The sequence below is a fragment of the Vipera ursinii genome, assembly GCF_947247035.1.
Source record: "Vipera ursinii genome assembly, chromosome: 1".
Classification (NCBI taxonomy): domain Eukaryota; kingdom Metazoa; phylum Chordata; class Lepidosauria; order Squamata; family Viperidae; genus Vipera; species Vipera ursinii.
The window spans coordinates 67,824,400-67,851,489 of NC_139512.1; the positions used below are offsets into that span (position 1 = coordinate 67,824,400).

The 27,090-nt window shown below is 37.7% G+C and overlaps 1 protein-coding gene across 1 annotated transcript in view; it reads right to left on the bottom strand.

Moving 5' to 3' along the window:
• Positions 1-2,608: 2,608 nt before the first annotated feature.
• Positions 2,609-27,090, bottom strand: part of LOC310642285 (cytosolic phospholipase A2 epsilon-like) — a gene marked incomplete at both ends in the record, with an annotated part of 51,238 nt that continues 26,756 nt past the window's right edge. Inside the window, 14 exons of the mRNA XM_083365902.1 lie at positions 2,609-2,832; positions 3,563-3,749; positions 4,815-4,981; positions 5,650-5,841; positions 7,158-7,265; positions 9,435-9,572; positions 10,620-10,734; positions 13,719-13,941; positions 15,537-15,673; positions 16,882-17,041; positions 20,267-20,304; positions 21,163-21,240; positions 22,783-22,937; positions 25,716-25,779. Of these exons, the coding sequence (XP_083222028.1) occupies positions 2,609-2,832; positions 3,563-3,749; positions 4,815-4,981; positions 5,650-5,841; positions 7,158-7,265; positions 9,435-9,572; positions 10,620-10,734; positions 13,719-13,941; positions 15,537-15,673; positions 16,882-17,041; positions 20,267-20,304; positions 21,163-21,240; positions 22,783-22,937; positions 25,716-25,779 (1,986 nt within the window). The remainder of the gene's footprint in view (positions 2,833-3,562; positions 3,750-4,814; positions 4,982-5,649; positions 5,842-7,157; positions 7,266-9,434; positions 9,573-10,619; positions 10,735-13,718; positions 13,942-15,536; positions 15,674-16,881; positions 17,042-20,266; positions 20,305-21,162; positions 21,241-22,782; positions 22,938-25,715; positions 25,780-27,090) is intronic.

Consider the following 27,090-nt stretch of genomic DNA (forward strand, 5'->3'; position numbering starts at 1 on the left):
TCAGGTAGCTTTCCTTCATCTGATTGTAGCCAATGAGCATGAATGCTTAGAGAGCCAATCAGGTGTCATCTTGTTTTGCAATGAGCCAATCAGATCACAGTAGGATTCAGTTATTGATGTCATGTACTGAAGCTGAGAGGAGGACATTTGTCAGTGTGTTATGTGACCGCTATCAAGTTGGTTGGGGTTTTTTGTGTTCTTTCATTTAGTGAGCTTGTAAAACGTAATAAAATTAAAGTAATGGTGCAAAGAGTTGACTGGTTGCCCAGAAAGCGATGTAAACTAGTATTATTAAGTGAACAAGGCTACAGTTATAAAGAAATTAGAAGAAAAATTGATGGAAACTTAACCAAAGGTGGCATTTCTACTGTACACTTTTCCCAAAACGTTTCCACAATTTTGGCCACGACTATATATGAAAAGATAACTTTACTGGAACAGACAATCTTTCTGACTTGAAAACATATCTTGTAAGGTATCCATTGGCTAACTTAAACAGGTATTTCTGAAGTGATTATATAACCTTGTGTGATTTTACGTAAAAAGTAACTTATATAAGGCCTGATCAGAGCATTTTGTAAGTATATGAGATTTGATGATGCTAAACAGAAAAATACCTTGTAGACAAGAAAGTTAATGTTTAGGATTTACTTCATCCTGCAACGTTCCTCTTGCAAAATAAATAAGCTTTATGACCTAGCCTCCAGATATACTGGCTGGCCCAGAACAAAATGACTTTTAATTTCACCTAAAAAAATATCTAACTATGGATGTGACACAAGACCAAAGAACAGCCGTCACCAAAGCAAAATTTAAGTTCCTGGATTTAATAGTAAAACACAAGTGATTTCATCAAATACCTTACCCAGAGATGAAATGTATATTTGGCTTACCAGAAATAGAGAACACTCACCTCCTCTTTGACTGCTAACTATATGTTTCAGGTAGATTACAGCATTAAAATCATTAACTGACAGGAGAATCCATTGTGATCATTAGCAGGCTATTTTACCTCCTCCAAGTTACATAGGCAATAAGACAGACTGCCAAATATATAGTGTAAGCCATCCAACTGATGGATTTTCTATCAAGATCAGATGGGAGTCATCTGACGGGAAGATGATCTTATCTATTATTTCACTGAATATTTTTATATATTGCAATGCACTTTGTTACTTTATCCTATTTTATTTGATATGACCATTTGATTAATCAATAAACTATAAACTAAACTAAATCTGAAGCTATCAAAGTTCTCACCATTTCAAGGAGAAAATCTAGAATAAGGTTGGAGCACCATCTGTAGTTATTATTGTAAACTCATTGGCTCCTGGGCTGCAATGTACACAGAATTTGTGAAGCTACTTTTTTCCTTGAGCAATCCATCTTCCAATTCATTTCAACTATTAGGAAGGTTGGGGAAAATCCCACCAGTTTTTGCTTGCAGGCCAATGGTATTTCTTGCAGATATTCCAATGCATCATTGTAGTTACTTTACCATGCATTTGCTGTCTGTTGCTATTTTTCTCAATTCTGACTTTATATGCATTTGTTCTTAAGGATTGGTCTTGTGCAGCCAGAATTAGCTGCTCCGTCTCTTTCTTCAATTTTTCTGCTTTTAGTCATTGCCATGTGTTGCTATTATCTGCTTTTTCTGCTTTTTTTTTAACTACCGGCCATGTAATACCTGGCCTTGCCCTGTCTCTTTTCTATTCTTTTTCATTTGTTGCATAGTCAGCCAGATGTTCAGACTGGATTTGGCATTTTAGCTACATATCGAGTGCTTCCCAAGGACCTAAGATTATTATTATTACAGCTCAACAGAATAGTAAGGAGTTCAGAGTAATAAAAACAAGTTGCTTGTCAAAAATCTGCAAAATATCCAGTTGGTGATGTCTGGTATGTCAGGCAAATATAACAATTAGGCTACTGGAACGGCCTTCTTAAAATTAATTGTAATGAGAGAGTTATACCTGTCTCTGGGCAGTTGCCAATCAAAGTGCAGAGATTTGCTTAGAAGCAGTTTTCTGAATGAATTCCAAGAACAGCCCATGTAGAACATAGCAATCACAACGTGATGCAATCTTTTTTTTAAGTAAACTCTGTGAGTGTGTGTACAAGCGTGCGGATCCCTTTACATCAGTTTTTGACTTCTGGCAATTGTTTAGACTAGTCTTTGCAGTTTTCTTGGCAATATTTTTTGGAAGTGATTTGTCTTAGGTCTGAGAATGACTCGAGACCATCCAGCTGATTTTATCCACCAGGTAGGATTTAATAACTTTTAAAATAATTAATTCAATAAACTTATTTGAGTCATTGTAGCTTAGAAAAAATAAAACAGATTGCAATCTAGAATTTTTATTTAAATAAGATTGTATGGAGTAAAGAACCATGTGCATTATAATTATCCTTGTAATTAAGGAATTTTTTTAATACCAGAAATCTGAATAAACGGAAGACACTGAAGTGGATATCACAATCCAAATATGCAACTAAGACTAAAGTGCAATTCAAACAACTTCAATTATTTTACATTAGCTGTCCTTTTTTTAGCAGAGCTTGGTGTTCTTATGTATACGTTTCCTTTTACAAGACAAAGAAGGCAATTTCATGAAGATGACTGAGATAATTGAGCTTGTTTCTTCTGTTCTACCACTTTGTGCAAAACCCGCAAGATTGTGTTTGCATTATTCTGAACGTTATAGTTGGTTAGATTTAACAGCTTGTTAAAATCCTCCTCCTTCAGTGAGAACTGTCTTGTAGCATATGGTGAAAAAGCACCTGAGATATCAACATTGCCTTGTGGCAATTGAGCCGCATTACGTTCTATACCTGCAGAAGAAAAAGAAGAAGAAGATATACTAATTATGTATAAAAATTTGACATGGGACTGAAAGTTACTTGTATTGTGCTCTTTAATTGATCAAACTAACACCAATCAGAAACCCACTAGAGGAGATAACATAATATAATGCTCGTACATTCCTGTTTTCTAAGAAAGGAAGAAGTATTAATGGCAATTTCTTCATATATTGATCTAATCACTTTTTAAAACTATTCAATTTGGTAGTCATCACTAGAGTAAGTTTCACACATCACTCTGAGTCTTGTTTAATACTGTTTGCATTGCAAGCTAGGATTTATAGTCCACAATAACTAGTTTCATACAATATATCAAGTGAAATCATACTATGGTATTGTGTAACGTATGAACCCAGGTTTATATACTGAAGCTGAAAATTGTACAGGTTAATGATGTGCTGTCCTTCCATATGTTCTGAATCTTCCACCATCCAGCTTACTTAAATGAGCCAGGTTCTAGTGTTACCAAACGTGAAAATGAGTTATTTGCTTTCTCCACACAATAAATTGTTTTCTATAATTTCTTTCTTATTTTACTTTTTTCTGACTAAAAAATTCAACTGTGATAACTTTTGAAAGAGATGAGCTCTTTCAGTTCTTTGGTCAATGAGTTTGTCCTGGATTAGGCAGCATCTAAACATGTTTAAGATCAAACATCTAGTAGAAATGTACTTTCTATTGTACTGTACTATTAACTCACCTGGTGCAATATATCTTTGGAAGGTGTCATTCACTAGTGGGAAATAAAGCACAATGGGTGCTTCAGGATTGTTTGCCTCTTCAAAGACATAGCATTCTTTTATATCTTTTTTTTCTTCTTCATTTAGTAAAATCTTTGGGAATGGGATTCCTTGTGCTGAGAAATATGTGGAGGCCTGTTCCAGAGGCTTAAAAAGCACAATAACAGCCAAGGTTAGCAAGTGCAAAAAGAAATCCAAACAGGATTTTTTTTTAATACAGACATTGATTTGAAACCATAATGTAATAAGCACAAAGTAAAATGGTAATTCTTAGAATGAAAACAGTCCTGGAAATCCCCACTTCCTTTCTTTATGCTGGCTAATATTGCTTATTAATAATTGTTTATTATCGGATCTGAAAGTTGGCCAGATGCTGAAATTCTGAAATTCAACAATATTAGGAATGTTTTCCATACTTTAGAAAAACAGAAAAATAACTTTAAATAGTCTAGGTGGAAGTAGGCTGACAATAACAGGATCAAAGTTAATAGCAATGTATTTGGGGAAAGGAAAACACAGACATAAAAGTCTAGCATGGGGAATAGCTTGCTTGAGAAAAGAATTTATGAAATAGATTGCAACCTCTTTCTGTGATTTTCAGCATTGCAGTTTCTGAAACTGCAATGGAAACTGAAATAGAAACAAAGAAGGGTGACATGGAAGATTTTGGAAGACTGAAAACTAAAATTTACAAGTGATTGTGAGAATGGGATATATTTAGCCTTGAGGAAAGATGAATGCAGCAATGTTTAAAAACATTATAGATTAGGTAAAGGTAAAGGTTCCCCCGCACATGCATGCTAGTCGTTGCCGACTCCAGGGGCTGGTGCTCATCTCCGTTTCAAAGCCGAAGAGCCAGCGCTTGTCCGAGGACGTCTCCGTGGTCATGTGGCCGACATGACTAGACGCCAAAGGCGCACGGAACGCTGTTACCTTCCCACCGTAGTGGTCCCTATTTTTCTACTTGCATTTTTACGTGCTTTCGAACTGCTAGGTTGGCAGAAGCTGGGACGAGTAACAGGTGCTCACTCTGTTACGCAGCACTCGGGATTCCACCCGCCAAACTGCCGACCATCTGATCGACAAGCTCAGCGTCCTAACCCACTGAGCCACTGCGTCCCTCATTATAGATTAGCCAACTGCTATTATTTTTATACAATACAAAGAATGATTTTTTTTATTCCAAATAAAATCAGCATTATGCCTTCTAACCTTGATTTGGGATCCTCCAGTATAATTGAAATGCAGAATGACATCCACTTTCCTCTCTGGCCTGAGGAGCGGAGGGCAACTGGTGTCAAAGAAGAAGGCTGTATCTACAAGTTCCAAATGTTCTGTAGAATCTTTCAGTTGATTGGGGGATTCATCAAGCATTGTATCTGCAACAAAGATTTCAAAAGTAAAATCAATATCCACAGAGGCCATCATCAGGCGAAGACAAATGCTCCTAGATTTCCTTCTTGCCAATACCCATCCCACCATGGATCTAAACAATTCATTTTCATCAGGATCCAGGGCCAATTTCTTTTAAACCTCTGACCTAATGAAGAGAACAGCACTTATGCTGTAGATGAGTAGTTGGAAAGAGTCTTTTTTCCTACTGCGGGGAGCAAGTTCTACTTCCATGATTCCCCATGCATTCCATTCTAAGGACCAATTTATCTCCTAAACCAGGTAGAGAACCAGATTCAGTTATCCAGTGACATTTGTTATTGATTAAATTGTTATTTATTTACTCGTATCCCACCTTTATTATTTTTACAAGTAACTCAAGGCAGAGAACATACCCCACACCACCACCTCCTCCTATTGTCTTGACAACAACAACCCTGTGAGGAAAATGGGCTGAGAGACAGTGACTGGCCCAAAGTCACCCAGCTGGTTTTCATGGCTAAAGTAGGACAAGCACTCATGGTCTCCTGCTTTCTAAAGCCTGGTGCTTTAACCACTAGACCAAACATTTTCTTTGCAATGAGAAAAATGCAATCAACTAGACAACTGTGGATTTCTAATAATACATAAAAACAACCAGACGCTGCCGTGATACCTTTCCATTTAGTAAATTGCTGATGCTGTACATATTCATTATGCATTTGGAGCCCTTTTATAAAATTGTTATACTTGGACACTGCTGGACGATCTGTTAAAATATCCCGTAGAGTATTGGAAAAACCTCCGGCAGGAGTGAACATGCGAGTTGGCATCTCGTGGGGTTTCTCCAGTATATCAGGCACTTCATCTAAATACAAACAACAGAAATAAACTTCTTCTAAATAATGAATAAGAGTCTTGTACTAGTGTACGATGCACTTCAGATGATACCCAAAGGTGAACAATTGACTGGTGGCGTGAATAGTTTTTCTTTTTCTCACACATGTATGTGCATCTTAAACTCTATATCAAGTGGGAGTTTAGATTTCAGTAGGCTAACACACAAAAGCCTAGGTTGCGTAATTAGTTCCTGAATTTTACTTTGGTGTTTATTACCACAATGGATTAAAACCCAGATTTTCTCCAGATGTTTTGCATTACATTTTCTGAAGTCCCTTATCATTGGCAGTGCTTGCTGGAACCTTTGGGAGCAGAACAATTTTACATTTATATCTGCTATTGAAATTTTTCACCATGCATGAATATTTACCAAAGCAGATACTCTTCAGGACTATAAAGGCATGAGAAGGCTTCATAAAAGAACTGAGTAGATTCGTGAACCAAACTGAAGCTATGAAGTTGAATTTGTAAGGCATAATACTAAGCAAATGGTATTTTTATATTGCAAAGATAATGGTGGCTAACACTTAAGGTTTAACTGGAGCTAGCTGCTCTGCTCTCGATTTAACTAAACTAGCAAGAGAAAGCGTGAAGCAGTGTCATACCGAAGGAACAAGGTATAGAAAATGGTATTACTATATTATGTGTTTGAAAAGATATAAAAGATTACTTTGCCCTTTGAAGGAACAACAAACCATTAGCCAAAATTAACCTTTGCCCTATTAACTGGTAGCATATGACAATTTTTTCTTTCAGAGAAATATCTATTAAAATAATTTGCTTTAAAAATCAAATTACTGTGTTATTTCAAGATATTTTCTAGTAAGTTGCAGATTTAAAAAGGGGGAGAGCTAAATTACACACATAAAGTAATTTGGATAGAAAATTAGAGGTAACAAAATGAAATCTGGTAATGCAAAAAGAGGGAAGCAAATTTAAAAAATTGTCCAAAGGGATATAAGACCTGTTCAACCAATGAAAAGTTACATAACAGTCGTCTCTTTTTTCCAAAATATTATTTTAGTTTGCATAAAATAAATGTAATTTTGCTGGGAATTTAATGGTAGTCCTAAGTACATTATTAGGTGTAGATTATGTAATGGTACATAATACTACATAGTGTAATGGTACACAATGTAACTATAAAATAATACATTATATTTAAAATTATATCTTTCCTCTTTTGTGGTCTGAGGTTATCTGAACTTTCAGTTTGTACAGGCAAGGCAGAAAAATATGGTAAATGTAAAAATTCCAACTTTGGAACAACTTTTCATAGCTTACCAATCTCTGTGACAGAATCTTGGGTCCATCTGTTCCAGAAATCTTCTGAATTGTCTGCCGCATGCCAGGCATCTAATAGATTCTTGGAAAGTACACTACTCCATAATCCTTTGAAAGGAAGAGATCAGTGAAGTTAAAGCATTTTCCCCTTGAAACTTTATTTTATTGTTGAGATGGAGACAGAAACAGTGTTCTGTGCATGAACTGTTCTGTACATAGAACAGACAGTCTGGGAAACTCCATGTCTACACAGAAATATACATATTTTGTATTAGGGGCTGGGCATGGATCCAGAACATGCATGATTTGATCAGAAGGTGTTTTGGGATGGAGAAAGTGGGGAAAAGGTATGGCCAGTGATTGTGGTGGCAACTAAGAAGAGGTTGGGAAAGGAAAGTGCTAGAAAGATCATGGGAAGGAGTGAGTAGCCCAGCTGGATAGGCTAAGTTAAATTGCTGATGTGTGATAGTAGCTCTCCCACCTCTTCTCCAACTTTTCCAGTGTGTCAGGACCCAGGACCCACTCCAATCCACGTCTTAGGAAAACAAAAACTCTTGAAGTTAGTTCTAGTCCAAAAGGAATTTTTACTAGGACATACTTGGTTGTGAAATACAAGACAGGACTTAGTATTATTGTTGTGATTCAGGGTCAGCCTGTGGGTTCAGCAGTTGGGTCAGATGATTCAGAGGAGGAGGAGGAGGGTGTTGGAGAGCCTGCAGAGGACAGCCCTGAGGCTTCGCAGAGCCCTCAGCCAGGCCCCTCTCATCTGGTTACTACGCAGACCCAGCTGTGTGAGCCTGACAGCATGGATGAAGATGACCCACAGCTGGCCCTGTTCAAGGACGCCCGACGCAGGAGGCAGTCAATCAGGAGTAAACAGAAGAAGGCAATGGGGCAACTCAGAAGGAGGCAGAGAGAAGCCACGCCTTGAACTGTTTAAAAGGGGAATGTGTGGGAGGGCTGGTTTGCTGAAGGCAACCGTTTGAATAGCTCCTGTTTCATGGTTCGTGTTTTTGTTTTGCTCTGTTTGCTCTATTTTGTTACAATAAATTTGGCAGGCTTAGTTCCAGCCTCTTGCCTTTTTGTAAAGGGGTTGTCCCTGCCTTTTCTGCAGGGCTGGTAGTAGGCTGGAACAGAACAATTATTTTACAAATTGAAACTTTATAAAGGGTTCCCGGTTCAACCTCCCCTTCTCTTAACCCCATTTGGTCAGCCCCCATCATTTTACTTCATGTCATCCCTTTCGTGGGAAAAAAGGAACTTCGAATCTTTATGGTTATTGCCTTCTTCCTCTACAGAATTAAATGAAGACACAGGCCAGATGCCTTCTTCTCTAACCCTCCCTTTTGTTCCCCCAGTTCAAAAGGTTCCCTTGGTCTTTGAAATAACCTAAGGCAGGCTGAATCCACATGCGCTCCTCCTTCCTCAGAAGATGGCAGAATCCATGGGGGGGGGATAATGTTTTAAACATACATTTATGAATGTGATATAAATGGATTCTGACACCAGTGTCTTCCTTTCCCTACCTCAGCTGCCATCCTGATATCCAACCTGCCCTCCTCTCTCCTGCTGATAGATTGCACTTATATTCAAAAGTGATGGCAGCATGTGGTGCCAGTTAAGGGAAAGTAGGAAAAAAGAAAGAACCACAGAAATTGGTGAAGTAGCCCACAAGCCATGCACAGAAGGATCAACCTAGCCCTTCTTGACCACAAGCTCTGGCCGAGAACATCTCTGTTCTGGAACTTTAAAAAAATCTCCCTGATTCAGTGGAATTCTTCACTGTTAATCAACTAGTCATACTTACAGAGTAGTAAGAGAATAAATGCCTCTAGCAATATCGTTACATGAATTGTCCAGAAAACCATTGGAAGTATTACTGTTAAATGCAGTCAGAACTGAAGCGATATTCTAAACATAGCTATCTTTGAAGCATTTATATCTTGTATTTTCCAGTTGCTTCTATTAGAACAGTTAATGACAAATAATGAGGTGCTGCCTTATTATTTTAATTTCATTTCATTAAGAATACTATCACATTCTAAAGGGGAAGAGAGAGAGAGACAGAGAGCATCATCTTTTTCCTGCCCTTTTACATACTACTTTATGATGATAGAGTTCTAGATTCTTTAAATAATGCTCACCCATTAGGAGTGAGATAATACTAGATGTATTCAGCTGAGAATCTGACTGCAAAGTGAGTCCAGTTCTCCCGAAAACCCCATAGATGCCATTGGTATCTTCAACAAGGGAAAATGCCCCTTAGAAAAAAGTCACCTTGCATAAAACATATCCTTGATTCTGGAAGTTTCTTCATTATGTGCCCCATGTAAAACTCGCTTCCAAAATTTTCAGCAGCAACAAAAGCTCCATATTTCGGAAATCCTACTTCATATGGTGTGAATTCTAACCACTCTATAATGAAGATCAACAGCAACACATTAGTATCATACCTTCACTATGGAGCGAAGGGATGCTTTCTTAGGTGGAACTACTTAAATAAATTATGTCTTTTCAACGTTGACTAGTCTGATCTTAACAACACATGAAAGTCAAAAACGATCCAACATTTTACTATTTTCCAAATACATTGTTAGTTTTTACACCTGTAGTAAATGAAGGAAGGCAGCTTTCAGCAAACATAAAAACATTTCAGAGGTCCATTATATTTATTAAGCATTATCTACACTACAAAGAATTAAAAACATTTACAAACTATTCAGAAAAGATAATACTGCAGTTTGTGCTCAGATATGTTTTTTTATCACCTCTGGCATGTGTATCAGAGCTGTATATAAAGTTAAACAAATATACAAGATAAGCATATACAAATGTAGTCTCTGAGCTTTGATACATGTAGTATTTCCAGACTGACATTTTCAGAAGTTACCAAAGAGAGAATAAAAACTTAAGAATCAAACTTCTTTAGATCTCTAAGAAAAATCTTTGTTTTCTGGGTTTTGAGAAATTGTTTGTAATAGGCAATTCATACCAAGGAAGCATTAGCAGAATCCAAATGTTTTCTAAGCACACTGGTACTATGTAGAGGAAGTGTAACATAAAGAAGCAAACAAGACCCCAAATAAACTAGTGACCTTGTGCTTGAGCTGAAATTGTGTCTCACTCTGTGATTATTTAAATGTCAATGGCTTATTTATAACATTGAAATTGAGGTGCTTTATGCATAAGGATGAAAAGTCTTCGACTCCTGGGTGGTCCATGTGATGTTTTGGCACAGTACTGAAGTGAAATGCCATTGCCTGGATAGATTTTTTTCAACTTCCCAATCCAGCCTATAGTCCTTGGATTTCCCCATGCAGCCCCATCTGAAGACTGACCAAGTCTAACCTTACTTTACATTTCCTGAAATCCATTACAGTGGATTACTAGTTTTGACTGTATACATTGCAACTATTGTAAATAAAAACATTTATATATGAAATCCATCAGTAAAGTATGCACCTCTAAAATCTTTTGTGGTGATGTTGTCTTTTACATTGAGTGCCAGATAGACTGGCAGAGGGTTCTGGCCTTTGTTCACTGCCCGTCGTTGCTCTGAGAGTTTATGGTGATTATTCTGTATTTTGTGGGGAAAAAATAATGTACATGCATTATAGAGCTGGTTAATTTAAGTGAAATAGAAATCACAGGTGATTTGTTCACCTAGGCCTCATATCCACATAGAGCATCAATTTAAGAATAAAATTACAGTTTAAACACTAACCACGTTATTTTTCACAACACAGGATAAAATATTGAGACAGAAGGATAAAAAAATGGAATATTGGGGAGGGGGGAATGATATGACAAATAATAGCTGCGTGTCTGTATAGGGTTGACGTGTAACACAGACAAAGAAAATTAATCCCCTTTTCCTGAACTTCTTATTCAGATTAGGGCTTCATGTAGCTGAACATAATCACAATCAACAGGAGTAACCATAGCAAATAATTGTAGTTGGGATATCTGGGATGGAGAGGCTTAAAATAAAGGCAATACAGACACAGTAACCACCTGATTGAAGCACATAAATAAAAGGTGAACAGTTCTGGGTGCAATCTTGACATGTTGACTCCCTACATCCACTAGTTGTAGGGATAGTTCAAGTTTACCATCTCTTTCAAAACAAGCTGGACTATGTGCTCTTTACCATGGTAAACCCCTAAACTATGGGAAGATGTAGAGATTCATCTTGACAAGTGCTATCAGAGAATAAGGCTGTGTCACAGCTGAATCTGGTAAGAATGCAGCCAAGATACATAATAAGCCTGCGATGAGGTAGGGAAAGGCATTCTTTGAACAGAATGTATCGATGCATGCAGAAACAGAGCATATCGCAACTACTCAATTACTCAACTACTGCACTCACACAGAGAGGGTCTCCTCAGGGTGCCGTCGGCCAGACAATGTCGGCTGGCGACCCCCAGGAGGAGGGCCTTCTCTGTTGGGGCGCCTGCGCTTTGGAATCAGCTCCCCCGAGAACTTCGGATGGCCCCAGATCTCCGGTCCTTTCATCGCGACCTAAAGACATAACTTTTCCAACTGGCCGACCTGGACTGAAGACGGGGTTTTTAATTTTGTTTTAATTTTTATTGGTTTTTAGTGGGGCTTTGTACATTTAATCTCTTTTAATATTTGTATTTATTGTTTTATTGTTGTTTTATTGTTGTTAGCCGCTCTGAGTCCTTCAGAAGATAGGGTGGCATATAAGTCCCATAATTAAATTAAATTAAATTACTTAACGAGCTATGCTGGGGCTTGTGATTTATGGAGACTTTGATAAATGAAATTGGGATTTGATTAACAAAAGCACTGAGACATCATTTCTCAAGCCTTGTCCCTTTTGTCCATGCCCTGCAGTGTCGTAAACATGTTCTGAATCCAAGTGTCTATAGTTAAAAGTCTGGACAATTTTATCGTTCTGATTCAGATGAAAGCAGGAGGATCTTGTGAGTGCTGTCCTCAGTGCATATCTTAGTAACTAATTCTACATGGGCTGGCTTTGAAAAAGCATCTGAACATTTCAGGCGGTTCCAAATGACAGGCCAAGTAGCACAAGGAAGGCTGGTGGGATGAAGCTTATCAACAGATTTTTATTATATAATAATTAAAAATGCTGGTTCTTTGAAAAGTTTGGAACCTATAAGAATGGCCCCAAGTGAAGATATGGCAGACTTAGGAACTTAACAGGAAGGGTCACCTGCTTTCTCTACTTTTGCTGGATGGTGAAGACTGGAGAACAGATGTGTGAAACATATGGTAGGTTATTCTCTTGTATACTCTCTTGAGGAGCAAGTATATTCGAATTAGGGCTGTTCAAAAATACTCTCTCAAGGTGAGCTTGACGTGTGGTAAATGCTAAAATAAAAGTGGGTTGCCCCATTATCTTTGCCAATATTTCTTCAATGCTCTTATAGAACTGGGACTTACAGATTGGTCAATGTCCAAATCTTGATTTAGCTTTTGAGAGCAGGTAAAATTTGCCACGTTGCTGCCCCCTGCTGGGGTGAGGCAAAGTAAGTAATTTTATTTTAAATTATTTTGTTGTATTTGTTTCAACAGATGTTGTTCATTAGGCATTATATTATTTACTGCACAAATAAATACCAAAAATGATGATGGTGGAGAATTTGAGTTCTGTTAATCATTATACACTGAGGAAACAGTGGCTAGGCACAACAATCGTTGTACAGAAAGATTAACAAATCAAATTCAGGCAATTAAACAGGACAACCCTGGCAAGGCAAGCTATTATATAAAGATAGGAAGCAAACACCATACTCACTCTGATGAAGTTATCTAGTTGGATAATGAAATGTCTGCAAACAAACAGCCAAGCTCAAAGAGTACCAAGGACTCCACAGTTAAAACCTGAGCTACAAATATTCTCTTCTATTGAAATCTAATTCATCTCATTAATGCACTATGGGTTATTGTTTTGATTTAGAAAGGTGTTTCAATATAGAAGTTCACCAGGTTTGGTTTTTTTAAATTTAATTTCCAAATCAGAATCCTGCTGGATGTTTTAGACTATTTCATTTTGTAGTATGGTATTTTAAAATTCATACATTGCCCTTTTAATAGGTACTCATAAAAGATATTTTGTTTCAAAATGTCTCAGAAATGTCCATTTTTTCATCCCTTTTCTCTCCCCATACCCTTTCCCCATAATTGCTTTTCATTTTCATTTGACTATGGTTTCCTACATTCTCCCTTATTCAGTTTACAACAAAGGATCCTAGGATGAGCCGAATTATATTTTTGTGGCAGAAGACAAAGCTAAAAAGAGCAGATATTGATTTATCTACAGCAGGGGTGTCAAACTCACAATGTCACATGACGTGTCGTGACATATCTTGACTTTTTCTTCATTGCCACAGCTGGGGTGGGCGCGGTTTTGTCATGACATATCCAGCCCATGGGTTGGCAGTTTGACACCCCTGATCTACAGTATAAACCCTGCTGAACTAAATAAGAAAGCATGTTCATTAGAGAACACCATTCCTCTCCCAGAAGCTAAGAAACAACATAGGGAGATGCAGAAAAGGCCCTTTTGCATACCCCTTCATTCAGCATGGCTTCAATCATGAGTCCCCAAAGGTCTATAAAAGAAGACTTATATCCTGCGATGGTCCGTTGAGCCAGCTCCTTATGGTAAGACTTCAAATTTTGCAAGGAAAAGGCACTCCTCTTAGATTTGGCTGCTTGCTTCCGAGCTTGCAAAATTATTTCACCAAGATCTTTATTTGACCAATTGCTATCTTCATACAATTTTGTCATAGTCCTGAAAAGACAAAAAATACAATAGAAATTTCAACTTTTGTATTTATTAAAGCTCATTCCTCTCTAGCCTAAGACCAGAGGCAGATAACTCTTGATGGATTGGACCTGGAAATTCAACCATTATTAATTGTTAAGGTATGTTCACATATCTAAATTATTAAATAATACAATGTTTTTCCTATACAATTTTATTGCTGAAAATTTTCCAACTTTGTGATCTGGGAAAATAACCCTGCACTTCTATTAACTTCTGGAAGGGAACATACAGTATTTCAAAACATAATACAATATTTAAACAAATAGATAGAAAAACAGCTTTTTATCTTCCAGAATAGGTTAGTATCAATCACAAATGTATATGTAATGTCTAATGTCTGTATATATGTTGTATGACTTTAGTATTTCTATTATTATTCTTATCGTCTTTACTACCCCCTCTGATTGGTATTATTATTATGATTATTACTCTGTTGTTATGCATGTACAATGAAAGCTTTTGCACCAGAGAATTTTTTTTTGTCTGTCTAATCACACTTGGCCAAATAAAGTATTCTATTCTATTCTATTCTATTCTATTCTATTCTATTCTATTCTATTCTATTCTATTCTATTCTATTCAAATGCTCACTGCATAAAGCAATTTTTAAGAAAATTTTACATAGTAATGGTTTCATCACAGATCCTTGTTGGATTTTAGTTCTTAGTTCTCTCTATTGAGAAACTTGCTCACTTATTCCCACACTTTGCTTTCTATTTTATTTTTATTTATTTTATTACATTTATATACCGCCCTTTCCCGAAGGGCTCAGGGCGGTTTACAGGGTGATTAAAAACAAAAATACAAATTTTAACTAATTAAAACTGTTCACAAAAAGAAGAGACTATTATTCCTCAACTACAGTTTCCCTAACACCCTTTGACTGTCAAAGACTTTTTTGCAAACCAGAATATTCAGTTATTGGAGTCATTTCTAGCCACATGCTGGCCATACCCCCAGAAGTGGAATTAATCCAGATTTACTTTTTAAAAAAAAAAACGTTTATGATGCTTTTCCTTTAACATGGTTTGTTCCTCTATACTGTATGCCTAGTTATTATTCTTTTCTTTGATTACTGTTTATATTAATTTCCCTTAGACAGATGTTATATGCACATACCTTGGCCTACAATTTTCCAGATCCCCCTTTTTAAAAATTAACTACCTTCCAATTCTCTGGCAGTGAGCTAATTTGAGTAAGAAGATACATATTTTGCTAGATTGTCCATAATTTCACATTTGAGTTTTGCCATCACAATCTGATAATCTGTTCCTAAATAACTTCTTTTTCTACCTCAGTTTGCTTTAATTATATAGTTGAATAGAATTCTATATAGTATATTCTACCTTTATCTGCTGAAGGAAACTCTCATCACTCTAAGTTTCATTAAGAGTCTTTAGGGCAGACTTGTCAGACTTGCAACGTCATGTGACGTCGCGCAACTTATCTGGACAGTTTTGCCATTGCTGGCAATGGGGTGGGCACAGCTTCCGTGTGATGTCCCTGATTTAGGGTCTAAGCAATTGAAAGAAATCCCAAATAAAAACACAGTCTGTTACCATGTGGTTCCAGATGATCCAGTCATATATGAAATACAGTCCAAAAGCTTCATTCTTTGGAGACCCCAAAGGGTGCCATAAAGAGCTGTTAATGCTCTCATACCAGCTCCTGTTGTTGTCATAGCAACCACAGGCACCTGTTCAATTAAAGAAAAGAACATGTTACGATCGTGAAGGTAAAAAAAAGTCCTCAAGGAATTCTGGTAAAAACTTTCAACCTAACTGATTTTTTCATAAGTTTTCATTGATAGGCCTTTACTTCATAAAATGCCCTATTTGATTGGGATATGTATGGGGGAAAAAATAGATGGATTACTATATAAAAAAAACACCTTACATAAATATAACAGACAAAACTGTATACACGGTTTTAAACAGGGGAGAGTAAAGAAAGACTCTCGAGTTCAAAAATGCCACAACAGCCAAATGCAAATACTACATTGCCAATCCTCAACTTACAACCACAACTGCGAGCAGAATTTCCATCGTAAGTAATTCCATCATAAATTGAATTGGAACCAATTTTACAACACTTTTTAAAGTAGTTGATAAGCAAATTACTGCGGTCATTAAGCTAATCATGTGATTAAGGGAATCCAGGTTCCTTAATGGGTTGTGTTTTTTTTACCAGAAATTGGCAAAAAAAGATCACAAATTGTGATCACATGACTGCAGGCTTCTGCAACCAGTTATAAATGTGAGCCGACTGAGAAAAAAATGCAAAAAGGGAAGATAAAAAGAAATATGAAGAAATAGTTTCTCAATGTTTTTGCAGCAAATACTAATTACTAATTAAAATTACACCTTACTCTTTGGTTACAAAAGAAAAAGCTCTCTTTTTTCTACTATCTAGTGTGTGTTTTTTCTAATCATCAAACCTCACAAATCATAAGTTCATTTTTTTTTCATACCAAAGGTCTGTAAGTGGAGGCCCTTAGATTCATAGTAGTTTAGTTCAGGTAGTCCTCTACCTATTACTATAATTGAGCCCAAAATTTCTGTTGTTAAGTGAGACATTTGTTAAGTTTTTAGGACCTTTCTTGCCATAGTTGTTAAGTGAATCTGGCTTCCCCATTGATTTTGCTTGTCAGAAGGTCGCAAAAGGGGATCATGTGATCTTGGAGCCACTGCAACGGTCATAAATATGAACTGAAGCAGCTGAATTTTGATTACATGACCACAGGGATGCTGCAAAGTTCACAACTTTGAAAAACAGACATAAGTCACATTTTTCAGGGCTGTTGTAACTTTGAACGGTCATTAAACGAACAATTGTAAGTTGAGGACTACCTGCACATGCCGTTTGGAGGGAATTGCGTTGATAATTGCTTTGAACTCCACTTACTTCATGCTCGTTCAGGTCTTGCCCCAAAGAGAGAATACTTTTCAGAGCTGCAGCAACCACTTTCTTTCGTTTCTGCAGGAAATTATTTTCATCTGAGCACAGACCATATCCAAGGCGCACATCAGGAGCTTTTGGTCTTTTAAACAACAACCCCTGGGTCCTAAGGTAGACAAGGATATCCATTATAAATGTTGCTGCATTGCATTGGCTTAAATCTAGCAAAGACACATTTATTAATCTCTGGGAGGACTAAACATATGCAACTCATTGTGTCAACCTATCAAGAGCCTTGAAAAGAACAAATAGCTTCATTGTGAAACATTACAATATCAGGGCCACGACGACTCTTTTTGCAACAACCTGGACAGACAATTAACCAGGCATATGTAGAGAAACAGGGTAATGACCAGAAGCCAGCATGGATTCATTAACAATGGGTCATGTCAAACAAATCTTATGGACAATATAACTAAGCTGACAGACCAGACTACAATCATTTAAATTTCACTAAGGCATTGGATAAAGTAGCTCAGAGCTTTTCAACCTTTTCACCCATTGTACCACTTTTAGGATATGGCAACATCCGAGTACCACCGGTCACCTAGCAAGGTGTCAAAAACTTGATGACCAAATAAAAGGAAAAAAGGAAAAAGTGATGAAGTACAGGTAGTCCTCGACTTACAACAGTTCCCTTGGTGACTGTTCGAAGTTACAATGTCACTGAAAAAAGTGCCCTCCAAGCCACAGCCGAGCAAGACACCTCCCTGCCCGACCAGGGACACTCTTCCTCCTGTCTGAGGATTTCATTGTTGTGAGCATTTCTGTTAAGGATTGGCAGCGGGGATGGGGTGCGGGGTGTGTTTGGTTTTTATTTCCCCTGTCAGCTGGGTGGTTGCAGCAGGTTTTGGTCACTTCACATGACCCTGGGACACTGTGACCATCATAAATATGAATCATAAATATGATGCCAAGCATCTGATTGGAAATCACAAGATCCTGGAGATGCAGCAACAACACAATGCCTTGGTAAGGCCACACCTAGAATACTGCATCCAGTTTTGGTCACCACGATGTAAAAAAGATGTTGAGACTCTAGAAAGGGTACAAAGAAGAGCAACAAAGATGATTGGGGGACTGGAGGCTAAAACATACAGGGAACGGTTGGTGGAATTGGTTATGTGTAGTTGAATGAAAAGAAGGACGAGGGGGGACATGATAACAGTGTTCCAATATCTCAGGGGCTACCACAAAGAAGAGGGAGTCAAGCTATTCTGCAAAGCACCTGAAGGCAGAACAAGAAGCAATGGATGGAAACTAGTCAAGGAGAGAAGCAACCTAGAACTAAGGAGAAACTTCCTGACAGTTAGAACAATTAACCAGTGGAACAACCTGCCTCCAGAAGTGGTGAATGCTCCAATACTGGAAGTTTTTAAGAAGAGACTGGACAGCCATTTTCCTGAAATGGTATAGGGTTTCCTGCCTGAGCAGGGGTTTGGACTAGATGACCTCCAAGGTCCCTTCCAACTTATTATTATTATTATTATTATTATTATTATTATTATTATTATTATTATTATTATTATTATTATTATTATTATTCCAGCTGATCGGCACTTCTTCTGTGCTCAGAAGTGCCAGAATCAGCGCCGAGCTCCAGCTGGAGCCTGGTGCTGATCCTGACGCTTCCACTGAGCCCTAACAGCCCTGCAGCTCTAGCCCTCTCTTGCTCAGGCTTGTGCGGTGCTGCCACTGGTTGAACTCATTCCCCTCTCCCACTACCACTTTTCTAGGATCATCGCGTACCACCTGCCAGGTGCCAATGTACCACAGGTGGTACCTGTACCACTGGTTGAAAAGCCCTGAAGTAGATCATTGCCTCCTTCTTGATAAATTGGAACATTGAGCCCTATCCAACAAAATGTTATTACATTCTGTGAAATGTAAATTTCTGCATTTAAGCAGGAAAAAAGTAGATGTATATGTACATGTCATAGGCAGTCCTCAACTTACTACCAGTTGTTTAACAATCATTCAGAGTTACAATGGATTCAAAAAATGTTATTTGTGGCCCATCTTTGAAGTTATGATTGCCTCACTACCCCCATGGTCACATGATTGCATTTCGGGCATTTAGTAACCAGGTTGCGTTTATGATCAGCTGCAGCATCCTGGGGTCACATGATAATGTTTTGTGAGGGTTTTGGCTGCTTTGGGAGAAAAAATGGCCAACCCCCCGCAAATAAATAAGCTGGATTTAGACTTAAGACCATGTGAGTCGCCTAATGATTAACAACCATTGTGACCCACTTAACAATCATCATAAAAACAGTTATAAAATTGAGTCCAGTCACATTATGTCTAGACTTATGACTCCAATAACTTACAACCAAAATTTTGGGATTAATTGTGTTCATAAGTCAACAATTACCTATATACAATATTTGTGAGATGAATCTGGTTATCTTGGTAGATTACAGATTGACCCATCAATGCACTACAATTGCCAAAAGAGTCAAGAAGTAACAAGGATGGTAACTTTAATTGTGTATGCCATCCAGAGTCACATGCAAACAAAATGGGTAACAATGAATGAACAAACGGCCAAACGAATGAATGAATGGTTTAGCAAGCTGTCTGGATCCCATGTGTGTGTATGGGGCTTCTCATTTGTGGAGCCCGGTTCCTCATAGGCTGCAGCCCGGTTCCAGTCCAGAATCTGTGGGCTGGGGACCCCTGGATTAGAAGACTTCCAAGGTCAGTCCAACCCCTATGATTTTATGATTCAATCAAGCTGTGTCACAGTGATTGAATGTATCTATTTCTTTTCCTTTGTTCCAATCTTGTATGGCTGTTTGAAATCCTATAACTTCTCCAAATGCAGCCATTAGTTGTCTCTAAATACATAATTTGAAAGGGTGCAGGAGATAGCAGGTGTAATGTATTGGCCTTTTGTATATGTTGGAAGTGTTTGCTCATGTTGCACTGCTTGCTAATTGCCTGCATTCAATTGCTAAGTTCTAGTTCACATATATGTTGTAACGGTTGCTAGCTGGCACAGACTGGTTGACTCCAGCTGGCTAAGTAGGTCTTTGGGCGGGAAACCTATGCTTCAAACCTATTGGTTGCCGCCTATTGGCCAACCGTATAAATAGCTGCGCAGCAGCTCCCTTGTTACTTCTGTTCTGTTTGACCTTCAATAAAGCATGTTGCTGTTTTGAACCTTCCGTCTTGCTCAATGCCGGCAAAGAACTGGCTACACAACAGCAGGTGTTCTTAAATAATTACAGCTTTCACAGTTTTTCATCACAGAATATCTCCATTAAGACCAAAAGAATTAGACAATATGTGTGAAGTTATTGTTCAGGATTAGAAAATGTCTCCTTACCATTCCTTTGCCTTCACACTCAAATCAATTATTTTGTCCTAAAAAAAGTAAGGAATAAAAGATGATTAAATGCGAGATGATGTTTTATGCTTTCATTTCTTTCAACCTCAGAAGACATTTCATTTTCTCAATAATTGATACCTTTGTGGTGACTCAATAAGAGTTCCAGTGCAAAGAATTAAGCACAAGCAATTGCCCTCATCCTAAAGCACTGCAAATTGGAAGCTTTATCTTAGAATTGGATAAATTAAGTCACATATATCCCACTAGATCCAAGTTTTAGCATAGAACAAAGAATTAAAGAATCAAACAGATTTACCAGATATAAATTGATGAAGACATTAGAAAAGCTATCTAACAAGACTTCAGTTAGTCATAGGTTCATAATTACATTGTAGATCTTTGTTTCTTATTAATTTTTTATTTAAATTATGCAGATTGGGAAAAAAACAACAATTAGAGATTTACTTCAGGATTGACTAGTGATCAAAATAACTGTTGAACCTAATCATAATGCAATAAGTGAAGCTTAGCTGAAATAATTTATGAGGAAAATTTGGTAAATCTGAAACACTTTAATCAATTATATCCTCCCTCCTCTCTGGTGCTGCATAATGCTACAAAACGTAGCATATTCCAGACTATACTTAAAAGTTACATCAAACAACAGGAATAATAAAAAAGAATTTAAAAAATATTCCTATGAAGCTGATGGTACAAATGGCATGTTAGAAGCCAAAAACATTGAACATTATGATATAGTCACATATGTGAAGTCACTGGCCCTCTTTGCCCAATTTTTGCCCACTCTTGATACCCATGTTTTCATATTATCCCTTTGAACTAAAAGTATATTTGCATATTTTTGTCCTAAAAAGGCAACAGCTGATTCTCACCTGTGTTATCTTCACTTTCTCCTTTATTGGAAGTGAGTTCAAGGGAACTGTTGTTGATTCATTACTTTCTCTGGAAATCTGCATATAAAATAAGTTTTGCTGGTTAATACCACAATAAAGTCATTTGAATTTGAATAAATAAGTTAATGTCTGTTAGGAAAAAGGTGTGACAAGGAATTGACTGGGGCTAAAATAGCTGTGGTAATCATGAAGGAATATTTGATGCCCAGGAAGTAGAATGACCACTGGTTGTCTCACCACTAATTTCCTTCAAGCTATTTAAGCAGGGACTTCAGCAACTTTGGGCTTGTTCTGATTTTTGGAAGTGTTCTAGATCAGGGGTGTCAAACTCAATTTCATGGAGGGCCGCATCAGCATTGCAGTTGCCCTCAAGGGGCCGAGTGGGTGTGGCTGACTTGGTGGCCGTGGCTATGTGTATGGCCTACTGGGTGGGCGTGGCCAGCTCTACATCGTTCGCATCAAGGGTGCCTATGGGGGCCCGGGCAGGAGTGGGACAGATCTGAGGGTCTCTGGCAGGAGGAGGGTCTCTGGGCCAGGGCCAAGGCAGTGGGGGCCGTTCCCTCACTGTTTCCAGGATGGCTTCGCGGGCCGCATGAAACCACTTCGCGGGCCGGATCCGGCCCCCGGGCCTTGTGTTTGACATGTCTGTTCTAGATTGACTACTGATGGCAGTCCATATCTCAGCCCAAAGCATCAAATTATAAGGTATTATAATTATAATTACAATAATTATAAGGTATTCCCACCCAATCCCCAAAGTCACATTTGTACTGACTGATAAGCATTCTCAAACAGATGCCAAGAAATTGACCATTGTGACCAATTATTATTATTAGCATATGAGGCTATTTCAATATCCAGGAGACCACAATGCAATTGTAGAGTAGCAGTTTGGCTTGCCAAGGTACCAGCTCTGTTATAGTACATGCTTGCACCCTTTCCAAAGTGCAACACAGGAGGGTGAGTTGGCCTCACAACAGAGAGAAAGTATGGCTCTTCCTGCAGCATCACCCAAGGCCCCCTCTCTTCCTGGACTGCCTCACAAGTAGGTGCTGCAACCAGGAATTTTCAGAGCCCTCAGGAATCTGACTGCATGCACAGAGCACCAGCTCCTCTCCCCACCCAAGTGGTACCTATCTAGTTGCGTAGGTGGACAGAAGCTGAGGCAAGTGACAGGAGCCTACCCTGCCATTCCAATGTTTGGGCTCAAACCGCGGAGCTGAGACCATCTCCAGAATCATTAAGCCACTGAGCATCTTACCTCATTCCCACCAATGAGGCTGTATATAAAAAAATGATGCTCCAACCACTACCCCAGTCCTGTCTCAATATTGTCAATATTGTTTTATGGGGTGGGGTAAAAATAGGTAACAGTGTTAAAGACACCAAGCTGTGCCTTAAATCCAGCAGTCGGGACTGGGGAACAGTATCAAGGTGGAAGAGATTATTTGCAAAGTTTCCCCTAGAACAGCAGTTGAAGCAGAAGTTAAGTGGCTCAGCTGCTGGAGGCCTCCCTGGCCCAACAAAGTCATGGAGACACAGCTATGCAACACACTCTCAGATAGGCACAGGCTATAAGCATGGAGACAAGCAACTTACTGCACAGAACTGCCTTGGCAATTCAATGTTAAGCTCTGATTGGTTGTATTTGATATAGTGAAATTTAGCAGGAGAAGCAGGGCAAAGCCAGTAACCTAAATTGAGATTTTGAGCTTCTTCATAGGATCCACCAACTGAAAGAGTAAAAGTTCTTTCTAAATGAAAGACAAAACAAGACTGAGATTAATTAATGCTCCTATGAAAATATGCACACATTGAAAATGCCACTTAGATTAATGAAAAAAATTGTTGATAAGAAAGAAAAAGAAAAAAGAGAGAGGAGAGGAGAGGAGAAGGGGAAGGGGAAGGAAAAGGAAAGATATTTTTGTAAATTGCCCCTTTAATCCCCAACCCCAACTCCATACTATTTTGAAGACTACTTAATGCTTTTTAGGAAATGCAGAATTTAACAAGAACCAAGGAAATTAATCCCCCTCTTCTTTCTGTGATGAAACCTTCATTCCTGATCATTTGATTCAATCATTAGATTGGAGAGCAACATAAGTCGAACTCATATTCTGTCTGTATGTGGATTCCAGCATCACAGATTAGGGATCCCTTTATTATATGAAGGTTATCAAATCATGCAAAATGGTTCCGAGAGATATTTAAAAGTTTATCTAAGAGTACTTGTAACAGACCAAAATTAGATACTGAAAACAATGAATTATCAAGAAATTAATAACCATCTTCACGATTGGCCATTGCCACAAGATAGATTAAGATGACATATATGGAAGCTGACTTCCTTTAGTATCCTCCCAGCCACCCCAGCGTTGAAAGATATTGCTCTGGTATTGAAGTGACATACAACTGCCAAGGGGAAGGAGATGTCATGTGATCCTTTGCCTCAGGCATCTAATTTTCATAGGCCGCTCCAGATTCTCTCATTTTATTGCCAGATTAGAATATGCAAGGAAACTGTACCCCTGAAAAGGTAAGGTGGGTATTGCCCCTGTGTTAAGTAATAGAGTTCAACATAGACCTAGGATGCAAAAAGATTTTTATTCTCAAAACATGAATTATCCAGAATTTGCTCTATCAGGATGAAATTAAATAGCATATTGTAATTACTTGCCAGTACATATCAAAAGGGGTATTACTTTCCACTGGATGTTGCATCCTTTATTGCATTTTCACAAAAGCAATTATTTATAACATCTTTGGGGAGGAGTGATAAAAAGGAGACAGATAAAGATCAGATCTTTTTCTATAGGTTTCGCCAATCCTGCACAACCATATGCAGCACCCCATTGTGGGGAGTTTATAACTGACCTAATTTTGCTAAATGTTGAACACTACAAACACAACCACAAAAAGTTCTGTGAAGCTTGGGATAGGCCACAGTTCACAATTGTTTCACATCTCTCTGATGAATGTTGTTGATGAGCTATGAATCTTAATTTTACATTTCTGTATTTCATCTGTACCATAAATTCAATAATAACCTTAGAGTAGATTCCCCCCTCTCTACTAACAGGAATAACATCTACTTTCCTTTCAGAATTGTAGTAACAATTTTGCTATTTTAATAGATTTGATTGCAACTGTTATATAAATGTTACATATACTTTTAAAAAGTTCAGTTGTCTTTTAAAATCCAAATAAATCAATTTTAATAAAGCTGTCCCATTATAGAAATAAATAAAAATAAATTGATACATATACTGGCATATTTTTATATACGTATGTGTTATAGGACTTCTGAAAATGTATGAGAGATGGGGAAATAATTGCCCTTTTTCTGATCCCACTGGATCAGCAGAATTTTTTTTTCTAGATTTAATATAGTCAACTGTCTTATAGAGGCCTATAAAAATTTACATTTAAAATTAAATGGGGAAGGGAATGCCTAAAATAAATGGCAAAAATGACAGAATGTATTAATTATGTGTTCATATCAGCAATTATCCAAAAAGCTTTGAATGATAAGGCCCAAAATTGTTGAGTTTGTCAACAATTTCTAATAAAAGTCAAAATAATAATAATAATAATAATAATAATAATAATAATAATAATAATAATAATAATAATAATAATAATAATAATAATAATAATAATAATAATAATTTTATTTGTATACCGCCCTTCTCCCGAAGGACTCAGGGCGGTGAACAGGGCAATACATGTTAAAAGACAAGAATACAAAAATTAAAAGAGATTAAACAAGATGCCCAAGAACTATGACAATAAGTTAAATAGATAAAAAGCAATAAAAACCCAAACCCATCGCCCATCAGGCCAGGCCGGCTTGTTCGAACAGGTAAGTCTTTAGGTCGCGCCGGAAGGAGCGAAGGTCGGGCGCCATCCGGAGCTCAACCAGAAGATGGTTCCATAAATCCGGGGCGCCCACAGAGAACGCCCTCCCCCTGGGGGCCACTGGGCGGAGGGAAGTTGATGCCGGCCGCAGGTGCTCCCTGAGGTATTCCAGACCCATGCCATGAAGGGCTTTGTAGGTCATTACCAGCACCTTGAATCTCACACAGAAGACAACTGGGAGCCAATGCAGCTCGTGGAGCAGGGGTGTAACATGGGAGTATCGGGAAACTCCCAACACAACTCTCGTGGCTGCATTCTGTACCAGTTGGAGCCTCCGAGTGGTCCTCAAGGGCAGCCCCATGTAGAGAGCGTTGCAGTAGTCCAAATGAGAGGTCACGAGTGCATGGGTGACCGTACGCAAGGCATCCCGGTCTAGATAGGGCTGCAACTGGCGCACCATTTAATCCAAATTAATTTTGAATTTTGCTTTAGAGAAGATGTACTATTTGTCAATGTTTTACTTTTCTGGAATGTTACTAATGCAATTAAAATGTTTTTGAATGTTCCATAGGATCATAGCAGTTCAGTACAGATCAGGAAGGAAACAGCTTGCAGAGAGGAAAACAAGATACCAATCTTCTTGAATAATATAAAAATCAAAAGTTGTATTTTACCTGGTAAGACACTTTTTCTTCTTCCCCCATTCACTTGAACTTCTAAACAGGCAACTTCACGAGACTGTATAAGATTTGTTATAAAAAAGTGTAATTAGAAAAGATGTGGTATGGGGCATTTTTATACATTTACACATTTTATACATTTTTATACTTCTATCCTATGAGTCTGTTATGCAGAATGACATGAAATTTAAGTGGTATAAAAGACATCAAGCCCTAAGAACAGGATATATTTATAAGCACTGTGATAACAATATGCACAAATGAAGCATATGAAGAAATAATTAAGCTTAGTGTTTTTAATTTTTTGAAACATTTTCCCTTTCTACCCTCTAGTCAATTTCCATTTGTTTCCAGATTGCAAGATATGTTTCATGGTTGGCTTTTCTAAGTTTAGAATTTAAATTTACAAGTATTTGAGTAAATCTTTCCCCAGCAACAAGCAGCCCTAGTAGGTATGAAAGAAAGGCTAGCAGAGCCATCCTACTGCCCCCAGGCCGTTAAAACTGTGTGATCAGATAATACAACATCTAAAAGTACGTCCAGCTCATCTGCTTGTTTCCTGTCTTCCAAAGTATCTGTGTGTCTTGAAATAGTAGAGACAGAGGAGATTCCTGGATTTTATACTTCAGAAATGGGCTCAACTTGTAATTTGTTTTTCAATTATCTATTTGAATCCACTCAGTTACTCATTTTTTTTCACTCTGGAACAATTTGAATCATTTCTGTATCCAAGATAATCTAATTCATATGTTTGCTATATTATTATTTTAGATTTTTTTAAATTCCTCATTATTACTTTATAGGTAACTCAAAGTGGTGAATATACATAATACTCTTTCTATCTCCTGTGCTGCCATATTCCCCACAACAACCCTGTGAGTTGGGCAGGGCTGAGAGTGTCTGGCCCATTCCTGTCAGACTGTAACTAAATGTTTGGTTCATCTTTTTTTATATTTGTTTCTTTTTTTCTCTTCCATGCATGCTTTTCTCTCTGCCTTTCTTTTTATTCTTTACTGTTTTGCTTGATAAATTTGGACAGGTACAATTTTATATGCTCGTTCTAATTCAGATAATCACACCAAATACAGAATTTAGGTGTTTTTTTCATTGTGACCTGGTTATCTTTATATTGGTGCTGTTGTTGTTATTTGCATCTTTCTTCCTGAAGGCAAGATCTTACAGACACACATGGCAACACATTGCTCAATTTTCCAACTAGGTATTGTCTTTTGAGCAATAGAAGTACAAACTCTTGTCCTAACCTTTTTAAGCCTTAGAACAAGCTATCGTAAGCAAATATCTATAAACATGACAATGTATTTTTATAATATATAAGTGCATAGAATAGGTTGAGGGTCAAAGCTTGATC